The 11,209-nt window shown below is 50.1% G+C and overlaps 1 protein-coding gene and 1 pseudogene across 2 annotated transcripts; both read left to right on the top strand.

The window, feature by feature from the left end:
- Positions 1 to 1,776: 1,776 nt before the first annotated feature.
- On the top strand, positions 1,777 to 2,549 carry QC762_0024190 (uncharacterized protein; the record flags this gene model as incomplete). The annotated part of the gene is made up of 2 exons (XM_062883130.1): positions 1,777 to 1,893; positions 1,937 to 2,549. The coding sequence occupies exons 1-2, from the start codon at positions 1,856 to 1,858 to the stop codon at positions 2,547 to 2,549; spliced, it is 651 nt and encodes a 216-aa protein (XP_062749909.1). The 5' UTR covers positions 1,777 to 1,855.
- A 3,860-nt stretch (positions 2,550 to 6,409) lies between these two features.
- Positions 6,410 to 8,689, top strand: HNWDps (annotated as a pseudogene). The gene has a single exon. A coding segment is annotated over exon 1 (2,280 nt).
- Positions 8,690 to 11,209: the final 2,520 nt, after the last annotated feature.

The following is an 11,209-nucleotide window of genomic DNA, read 5'->3' on the forward strand; positions in this document are numbered from 1 at the left end:
ACGGCCCCTTAATGCCCACCGAAGCAAGGCGACGGCATAAAAACTCCCGACCCAACCGAACTTATTACCATCGATGGAGAAACACGGTGCAAGAAAGAGGACAATACGGATTACATTTTGTTTGATGGAAAGTTTTACCCAGGGGCCCAAATCTCATCCACCTCTTCAAGCGGTGCAATCTGGAGTAGCGTATCGGCAGGTGTACTGGTTCGGAAAGGGGTGGAACGGCGAGTGACTATACCCCGTCATACTTGGATGGATCATGACAAAAAAAAAGGCAAAGAACATCTTCGGGAGACAGATTGCTTGGAAGAAAAAACTTTTTACAGGGCAATACCAGGCGACCCAGGCACGAAAGTTGGGTATCTACGAGAAGTAATCGGTAATACCGATATTGGACTGCTTAAACTGGATGACGGCATTGAGTTCGAGAATACCCTATTTACTATAATATTTCTTAGTCTTTAAGTTCAACTAATATACTGGTTCACCACATTTATTTAGTGCCTCACAAGCCCATATAACAGTAATTACCTTCTATATATTGTAGGGCGCCGTCCTTGCAATCCATCTTCCTTCAATGCCTCGGCTACTATCGAATACTGCAGTCAAAGTCTTCTTCACTCTTAGTGTACTGCGCCGATAGCTATTTGAGCCTATATTCTACAGGCTTCAATAGCACCCATCTCAACATATTGTATATAAGTTTCCGCCATCTCATATGTCACAGTGCCGACCAAGGACTAGGTCGAGTGTCTTGTTATTGCGCGAGGGAAAGGAAAAGAGGAGCAAAGCTCCCTACGAAGCGGTGTCTAAATACAGCCGAAGCGGCGCTACTCCTCTCGTGCTCCACACCCTGTTCTCCCAAAGGCATCGCTCTAATACCGTGACATTATGAGAGGGTTTTTTAATGTACAGTATGTTGTGGGAGTTGATATGCCGGCGGATGTGATGACAAAGGCACTCCACAGAGTGATGCATGCGAGGTTCGTTGAGCTACTGGGCATGGTATCAAAGAGGGTACCGTGGTTGAATTTGGAATAGGAGGACTCAGGTTGTATGGAATAGATAGATCACCACCAGGTTTGCAGGGTTTATTTGGTATCACGGGCTTCATTTCCGGCGACGAGGAGGTTTGGTTTGGCTGTAGCCCTACCTGGGAGGGGGTGTGGGAGGTATTGCTCCCAGAGGATTGGTTCAGACAGGTTGCTCCTAGGGCTTCGGCCCTGAGGCCCACAAATGAGTGTTGATAGGGATAGGTTTTTGCTCTCCGGAGTTGTTTGTTGAAGTACTTCAGAATATCATCACCTTTTACATATCTCTGCTGCCGCCTGACACGATTGAGCCCCCAAAAATGCGAGTCAGGACGGCTGGTTCGTATTACAAGGCGTGGCCTCACAAACTGAAGGGGAAAAAGATGGTTGTTTTCTTCAGGCTATGTCTCAAACTCAAGCTTCCAATTTAAGGGCTCTTGACGCGCACGAATTTGGTCAACCCAACGGATACAGACGCCAGTTTATAAGGGATCGGACGGGCGCGTTCTGGGTCTGGGTAGATGATGGCGGGAATATTTTGGCGTACGACACTGGGAATTGTTTGCAGTAATGGCTAGAGTATGAAATTGCAGCCGACAAATTGAAAGGTCCCGTGCTGACGCCGCCTTGCCGTGCCGGGTCCCAACATCCTGTTCCACATATGTGTGCATTGTACCCGTTCGGATACCTGCAGGGCAAGGTGGGAGCGTTTGCTTGTTCATATTTGGTTCCGGCCCAGATTAAAAACTTTTCCTTCTCATTATCGCATCTTCCCTCTTTGCCAGTACAAGCGCAGTCTATCCACCTTAAGATGGACGAAGATGATGGCTAGCCTTTGTAGGTTGCTAGCCCTCCTCTCGTAAGCCGCCTACATTTGGCTTCCAGCCTCCCTCCTTATATAGCACTAACATGGTCAAGGTATTCCGTATCGGTGGCCAGCTTGTCTTTGCTCAGACTTCCAAGTTACTAGATCCGCGTCGTACCGTGTACCGCCTGGAGCTCAAACAGCCACTCTTTCTCCCATTAATCCAGTTTTTTGCCACTTGCTACCCTCGAATACGGACATACTACCCTGGATGGTTTCTCCCCCCGATAATCATTGTTAAAAAACGAAAGGTGGGCTGGGAAGTCGAGTTAGATAGGGAGAAGCAGGTCTACGATGTCTTGAAACCGCTTCAGAGAACTGTCATCCCATATCTCTACGGCGAGGGAGTATATGATGGGTCACCGGCCTTGGTTCTATCATTCATCCGTGGAAAGACTATTTACGAGCTCCTACGCGAGGGTAGATTACCTAAGGATAAGGACCTGGAACCCCTACGTAATAGCCTTCAAGATGCTCTTCGAGCGCTAACGGTGTATGGAGTCGAGTATACTGACATGAAAACGGATAACTTCCTGCTCACAGACTATGGGCGAGCGACGGTTGTCGACCTTGAGCAGGCAGAGCTAAATAGAGCAAACTTCTGGGAAGGAAGTACCAACAACGCCAATGTTGATTACCTCATGTATTAATTGAGCGAGCCGTGCAGACTAGCACGCCGTCGATCCACTGGGCAAGGCCTGCTGCCCATCTCAGGCGCAGCTAAAGGCCAACTCGTCCATTATCGCGGCTAAGTTGGCAGCGGCTGAGGCAAGCAGATATAGAACTTTATTTATCTATCTATTCTATCTACATTTGGTGGAATCGTTGTCTATGGCCAGACCCCCGCATGGGATTTGATCCTATGGTACCCGACGGGTCCCTGGGAGCCAGAGACGCCGAACAATGCAAGAGATCCACGAGTTCCTCAAATCAGAAATCTGCATAGCCCAGGCCCGCCAGGAGGAATATGCCAACCGGAAACGCAAGCCTGCCCGCAAGTACTACGTCGGCCAAGAGGTTTGGCTCGCTGCCCGCAATATCATGTCAGACAAGGGAAGCGTACGCATTTCGCATTTTGATCGCCTACGCTAACATGTGTCGAAGAGCACTCCTAGACGCACGACTCGCTTTCACCATTATCGAAGGTTTCGCGATCTGAGTTAAATTTACAGAGGGACATTGGACCGAATCTGCGCTTACTAAGGGTCCTAACAGTTTATAAAGGCCATCAATACATTTAAGACTAACGTAACGGGCATGTACCCTGCGGAGGTTTGGCTCGCTATAGCAGTGAGGGCGACTACCATATAACCAGCTTATAACTCCTATGAATTACTCTCAAAAACTACATCTACAATCAATAATTCCCCTACTCAACTACTGGTCTGGGGTGCGGCCACAGGCCTGAGGGTATATGTGAGGTAGTGGGGCTCACGGAGGATTCAGGGGTTCAGGGTCATGTATAAAAGTAGCCTACTTCTCGCAATCTACTTTAGAGAGATTATCGACTTCTTATTCTTTAAATTTCGTGTCTTACACGCGTGCAGAAGGATACTAGCCCTCTATTCAGGCCAATCCGGTGCTTATTATATAGCTTGCGAGTCTATAGCGTCTTTTCTTTGCCCTACGTGAAGTGCGGCCTGCGAGCAAGTCACTGTCACGAAGGTGTTTTATTCAGGGCCCAGTTGAGGGTATAGTTGTGGTGTTGTGGTTTGTTGTGACCTTCCGATAGGAGGGTCCGGTTGGAAGGCTCCCTGGGAGACTCCAAAGGAGGCTCACTTTGGAGATGTCCCTGTAGGGGGCTATCCGGGAGGTTCCAATATGCGGCTCACGATGCAGACACCGGAGGCGCACGATGGGGAGACTCTCGGGGAGAGTCTCTAGCGAAGGAGGATGCAGGGGGTCTCTAACAAGCTGGTTTTACTATGGGAAAAACAGCTTGGGAGGGTCACTGGGCATGCTCAGCTGCCGTAGAAAAATAAGAAAAGTATAAATGCAAAGGAAACAAGATTCAAAAGAAAGGGTGTGACCTGTAATTGATGGTGAATTAAAGATGGGGAGCTCCATGATGAGCATCCCGAGGCAAGGCCTTTTAAACTACCAGAGTGAGAGTCCCAGACTCACGTGTGACCTTCCACCCGTGGCTCGGAGGGTCACAACAAAAGCTCCCTAGGTAAAAAAAAAGAAAAAGAAAAGGAAATGCGGTGTCTAAATATAGCCGAAGCGGCGCTACTCCTCTCGTACTCCATACCCTATTTTCCCAAAGGCATCGCTTTACTACCATGACACTATAAGTACAATCAATGCGTACTGTTAAAATGCAGCATTTATTCATGGAATTTTACAGCACTTGTTTATGGAATTCTGCGCCCACATTGTTCTCAACGGCTCACCCACAGCGCTCTCAACGGCTCGCCCACAGCGCTTTCAACGGCTCGCCCACAAGTGTTCTCAACGGCTCCCAGGACTCCTCACCGGATCTCCGGACAAGCTCTTGACCGGACCTCCGAACAATGAGAGATATGAGAAGCATCATGAGCGACTCGAGCACCTCATCAATGAGATCATAGATTCAAGTTACTGAATAAGGATGATAAGGGAGTTCAGGTGCTCATAAAGAGCCCTCTTCCAATTGCAATGGTTTTTCTGCTTCTTTCTCTCCTTAAGAAGAAATAATAAGTTAAGACAGTCAATAAGATTGATCATTTACAGTATTTCATGAGACTACAACATCTCAGTTCACTACTCTCTGTATTTGCAGGTAATACCTGTTGCACTTTCTTCCTTCGACAACCGCGTCGTCGTACTCAGCAGCACAGTCCGACACTCGCCAAGTTCTTGGGTAACTGCTTCACCCTCCTGAGACCCCTGTAGCTACAGTGCTCTCAGCGACCCCATTCTAACAGTATTAATTAACTAAATATATATTCAAGCCTTTAGTGGTAGCTTAAGGCTATAGGGCACGACCTCGAGAGAGAAAGCGAGAGCAAGATGAGACAGGCCAGTGAGAATTTGAAAGTCGGAACCAATGCACAGCAAGCTTCGAGTCACATGCGGAAAAGCGAGGCGGTGGGACAAAAGGTGCACATGCTTGGAAAGCCCGAGTTTGAAAAAACCATGATGGCATTGAACGTTTTAGAGGACATCAAGATCGACCTTAACATGTGAGCAAACCTTGATTTACAGGTATATTCTCTCGGAGAAGCCGCTACCTTCATTCTGACAGTTATGTGTTGTGATAGACGCATTGAAGACGAATTCCGCAAGCGGGCCGTTGACGAACTCGCCTAGAACAAATCCTCTCTGCCTGCCAACTGGTTGCTCTATGTGCTACGTCTCCGCCAGGCCGTTTCTCATCCGTTCCTGCTGGAGAAGTTGAAAAAAGTTGAGATTGACACCCCCTATATCGTGCAGATTGGGCGTTGGCGTGAAGAGAAGCTGAAGAACACCCAGACTGTCATTTCCAGGGAAATCTGATGCAGATTTCGGAAGACATACTGCCAAAAACTGAGGAAGATTTCTCTCCCGATCTTCTACATTCACACCTCAGTCCTCCAATGAACCTGAAGCATGTAGGCGCCGACAGAAAATAAAAATCGAAAATAAAACGGGCTGTAGCAAATATAGGTATTTCGGTACATCGAGCGTGTATTTTCAGGCTCTCAGGCGGAATGGTGATGAAGCATAACTCTTTGTATATCTGGATATTTACCACTCCGATCTTCGAAGCCGAAATCAAGATCATATGTGTGTTATGGCAAGGAATGCGTTTTGCTGAGGATTCAGCTGAACGACTGGATTACGCTTGGATGTCAGTGCGCGTTTGTGCTGGACTTGGCTCATCACTGCGGCACAGCCCAGGCCCTCACCTCAGGTATATAGTCGTTTGCTTTCTCTGGCCTAGCCACAAATCTCGGGTATTGGGATCTGATGTCGGGGTGATATGCTATAGTCCTGTAAGATCTAGACAGCTTTTGGGATACCGGCGGTAGGGGGCTGAGAAGCTGAGGTGTAAGAGAACGAAACGATGGGGCAAAACGACGGCCTCCAAAGGGACATCTTCATGCACGCCAGCAAAGCAAGACCAATGACGATGCTTCCAGTATGCGCAGTTGACGCCAACCGCTTGGGGCCAACGTCAGCAGAATGCCCGATGTGCGGGGTTGTCGACCTTTGGAAACAGCAACAATCGAACCTACCAAGTTTTTGCACTACGCTTCTCAACAATCACTCGGGGCAAGTAATTCTTGTCTATATCTGAGAGCTTATCCTGGTTTCAGCTATTGATTTGTTGAGCCTACTAGTTCCGTCCGTCTCCCGCGCACCTGCTCGGCTTTTCCCGCTGTCGAATAGTCATACGGGCAGACAACAGATTCCTTTTTGACTGCAAAGGCCTAAGGCATATTCGTGTTTCCACCGCTAAACACGTGAGGCAGCCAAAGAAGCCTCGCAAAACCTTGCATGACCCATTCTCCATGCTACGAGAGCTGAGCTCGGCGGTTTTTCGACAATGCGCCTCCTAGAACGCAATGATACCGGCGATGTCAGTTTGACGGGTGACATTCCCGACGACCAGGTCCCACCGTATGCGATACTTTCGCACACATGGGGCGACGAAGAGGTCAGCTTTGAGGATGTAACGGACGGTACATGCAAGAACAAAAGAGGCTACTCTAAGATCCAGTTTTGCGGAGACCAAGCCGGGCGTGATGGACTGAAATTCTTCTGGATCGACACATGCTGCATCAACAAATCCGACTGCGATGAGTTTCAGGAGGCTCTCAACTCCATGTTCCGATGGTACCGCAATGCGGCCAAATGCTATGTCTATCTCACAGACGTCTCAACCTACCAACAGGACGCCGATAGCAATCCCGGTTGGGAATTGGCTTTTCGGAAATCCAGATGGTTCACTCGTGGGTGGACCCTCCAAGAGCTTATTGCGCCAACAGTTGTTGAATTCTTCTCCGAAGACCGCAAGCGCCTAGGAGACAAGAAGTCACTCGCACAGCATATTCACAACACAACTGGCATTCCTCTAGAAGCTCTCCAAGCCAAGAAATTGTCCGATTTCAGCTTTGACGTACGTATGTCGTGGATTAAACACCGCAGCACGACGCGCGAAGAAGACAGGGCTTACTGTCTATTCGGCCTCTTTAACGTACAAATGCGGCTTCTATACGGCGAAGGAGAAGAAAGAGCATTTGAGCGGCTGCGAGAGGAAATTAGCAAGCATGATCGCTGTCTGTCCAGTCTGCATTCTACCGACCCGCGCCTTGACAAGAAGCGCATCGAGGAGGCAAAGGGTGGGTTGCTTGATGACGCCTACCGCTGGGTTTTCGACAACCCCGTCTTCCGCGGTTGGCATGACCAGTCAGAGAGCCGCCTTCTCTGGATTAAAGGAGATCCCGGCAAGGGCAAGACCATGTTGCTCTGCGGCATAATTAACGAACTGGAGGGTGCCATTGTTGTAGACGGGCACTGTCGCAACTTGGCCTATTTCTTCTGCCAAGCTACCGACTCGCGCATCAATAACGCCATTGCCGTGTTACGCGGCTTGATCTACCTTCTTGCCCACCAGCAGCCACGTCTCATCCCCCACATACGCAAATACACGGATAAGGCTAAATCGCTCTCTGACGCAAATGCGTGGTTCGTCCTCTCGGATATTTTAGGGGGGATGCTAGGAGACCCGAACTTGAAGCCAACCTACCTGGTCATCGACGCTCTGGACGAATGCATGGGTGACTTGCCAAGACTTCTTAAATTTATCATCGGGATGTCATCTACGTTTCCTTGTGTCAAGTGGGTCGTCTCTAGTCGCAACTGGCCGAATATCGAGGAGAGCCTAGAAGCCGCGGAAAAGAAGATAAGGCTCAGTCTTGAGTTAAACGAAGAGTCTATCTCCTCCGCTGTCAGCACATATATTCAGCATAAGATAGATGAACTAGCGTGGCTAAAGAGGTACGACGACAGAACAAAGAACGCTGTTCAACACCACTTGACCCGCAACGCAAACGACACATTCCTCTGGGTGGCTTTGGTTTGTCAAGAACTTACGAATGTTTCACGATCGAGGGTTCTCACCAAGTTGAACACGTTTCCACCTGGTCTTGATTCTCTCTACCAACGAATGATAGATCAGGTTCGCCGCTCGGATGAGGCAGATCTCTGCAAACAAGTGATGGCCGTCCTCTCCATTACTTACCGGCCTATTACGATACAAGAGCTGACATCTTTCGTGGATATACCCGAGGGCATCTCCGACAAAAAGGAATTCATGACAGAGATAGTAGGACTCTGCGGCTCTTTTTTGACCCTTCGAGAAACCACCATCTATTTCGTCCACCAATCCGCAAAGGATTTCTTGCTGAGAGAGGCGGCTTATGAAGTTTTTCCTTCCGGGATAAAAGACATACATCATACCGTCTTCTCTCGATCGTTACACATTATGTCCGGAACATTACGACGCGACATCTACAGCCTTGGCGCCCCGGGATCTTTCATCAACGACGCCAAACTACCCGATCCAGACCTGCTGGCCGCAGCACGCTATGCTTGTATCTACTGGGTTGATCATCTCTGTGACTGGCAGGCGAGCGACGATAGCAAGCACCCAGATGTTTTCCAAGATGGTGGTATCGTCGATGGCTTTCTGAGACAGCATTACCTCCACTGGCTTGAAGCACTTTCACTTTGTAAGAGCATGCCGCAAGGGGTACTTTCAATGGCAAACCTCGAAAGCATTCTTCAGGTAAAGCTCTACCCAGTAATAGTATCATATCATTAAGTGGTTCTAACAGGAGATTAGCACAGGTCGATTACGTCTCAATTACCAAGCCTTGTCGCTGATATGCGTCGATTCGTGTTATACTGGAGATGGGTTGTTGAGAATTATCCTCTTCAGGTATACGCTTCGGCACTTGTGTTCAGCCCCGCCCGAAGTATAACAAGAGGCCTATTTAGGCAGGAAGAACGGAAGTGGATTGCTTTGGGGCCAATTATAGAGAATAATTGGAATGCGTGCCGGCAGACGCTCGAGGGGCATCGCTATCCCGTCTACTCGGTAGCGTTCTCGCCCGATTCGAAGTGGGTTGCGTCAGGATCAGACGACCATACCATCAAGATCTGGGATGCGGCCACGGGGTCATGTACGCAGACGCTCGCGGGCCATCTCCATTGGGTCACGTCGATAGCGATCTCGCCCGATTCGAAGTGGGTTGCGTCAGGATCATACGACCAGACCATCAAGATCTGGGATGCGGCCACGGGGTCATGTACGCAGACGCTCGCGGGCCATCTCCATTGGGTCACGTCGATAGCGATCTCGCCCGATTCGAAGTGGGTTGCGTCAGGATCAGTCGACCAGACCATCAAGATCTGGGATGCGGCTACGGGGTCATGTACACAGACGCTCGCGGGCCATCGCCATTCCGTTATGTCGGTAGCGATCTCGCCCGATTCGAAGTGGGTTGCGTCAGGATCATACGACCAGACCATCAAGATCTGGGATGCGGCCACGGGGTCATGTACACAGACGCTCGCGGGCCATCGCCATTCCGTTATGTCGATAGCGATCTCGCCCGATTCGAAGTGGGTTGCGTCAGGATCACACGACAAGACCATCAAGATCTGGGATGCGGCCACGGGGTCATGTACGCAGACGCTCGCGGGCCATCGCTATTCCGTTATGTCGGTAGCGATCTCGCCCGATTCGAAGTGGGTTGCGTCAGGATCACACGACCAGACCATCAAGATCTGGGATGCGGCCACGGGGTCATGTACGCAGACGCTCGCGGGCCATCTCCATTGGGTCACGTCGATAGCGATCTCGCCCGATTTGAAGTGGGTTGCGTCAGGATCACACGACAAGACCATCAAGATCTGGGATGCGGCCACGGGGTCATGTACGGAGACTCTCGCGGGCCATCGCTATTCCGTTATGTCGGTAGCGATCTCGCCCGATTCGAAGTGGGTTGCGTCAGGATCACACGACCAGACCATCAAGATCTGGGATGCGGCTACGGGGTCATGTACGCAGACGCTCGCGGGGCATCGCGATAGGGTCACGTCGGTAGCGATATCGCCCGATTCGAAGTGGGTTTCATCAGGATCACACGACCAGACCATCAAGATCTGGGATGCGGCTACGGGGTCATGTACGCAGACGCTCGCGGGGCATCGCGATAGGGTCACGTCGGTAGCGATCTCGCCCGATTCGAAATGGGTTGCGTCAGGATCACACGACAAGACCATCAAGATCTGGGATGCGGCCACGGGGTCATGTACGGAGACGCTCGCGGGCCATCGCTATTCCGTTATGTCGGTAGCGATCTCGCCCGATTCGAAGTGGGTTGCGTCAGGATCATACAACCATACTATCAAGATCTGGGATGCGGCTACGGGGTCATGTACGCAGACGCTCGCGGGGCATCACCATTCTGTTCAGTCGGTAGCGTCTTCCCTTAACTCGACGCTGATTGCATCCGGATCAGATGATGCCAACCCCCCATGCTATGGAATAGACTCAGACAACAGGTGGATTACGAGGGACTTAGAAAACTGGCTATGGTTGTCTCCGGAATATCTGCCAGAATGTTTAGCTGTAGCGGCATCAACGGTTGCTATTGGCTGTTCTTCGGGGCGCGTCATAATTATGACGTTCACGACAGACAGCTAAGCTGATCTCTCTTTCTATCTCTCTCTCTTTTTTTTCTATCACAGCGTGACACAGGAGGGGTCTGGGGGTCTCCATTAATTTATAGCCCGTTATAGTAGTCTAGATCCTTCTAGATCCCGCCTCTTTCATCAATTCGAGTAATGTACATTATCAGCGAGTGACCCATATCAGCGAGTGACCCACCTCCCACTACACCCTAACAAACCATCCTCAATTACACCACATCAACACAAGGAATTAACTATAATTACATCAGAAACAGCTGAATCAGATGCTTCTGCAGCCTCCTGGCAAGTGCGCGCATTATGGCCAGACTTGCCGCACACACCACAGCACCGAAACTTCGTACTAGCCCCCCCTGCATTACTACTTTCCAGCTGCGTTTTTTGCACTCCCTCCCTATCCACGGCCTTCTGATCCAGTAGATCCTGTGCCTCTTGTACAGTAAGTGACCCTCCAAGCCTCACGCGTGTTTTTTGGCTCTCCGGCGTTTGCTTAGTGCCTCATTGGCCTTACGGAGCGACGAGACCTCTGCACGAAGGAGAGCCACCTGGTGCATCATAGCCGTTTTACTCTTAGCAAGCTGGTCTACCGCAGCCAACATTGAACTCGGGGAGCTATTTTGATGGT

This window comes from Podospora pseudocomata, assembly GCF_035222375.1.
Source record: "Podospora pseudocomata strain CBS 415.72m chromosome 1 map unlocalized CBS415.72m_1, whole genome shotgun sequence".
NCBI classification, from domain to species: Eukaryota; Fungi; Ascomycota; class Sordariomycetes; order Sordariales; family Podosporaceae; genus Podospora; species Podospora pseudocomata.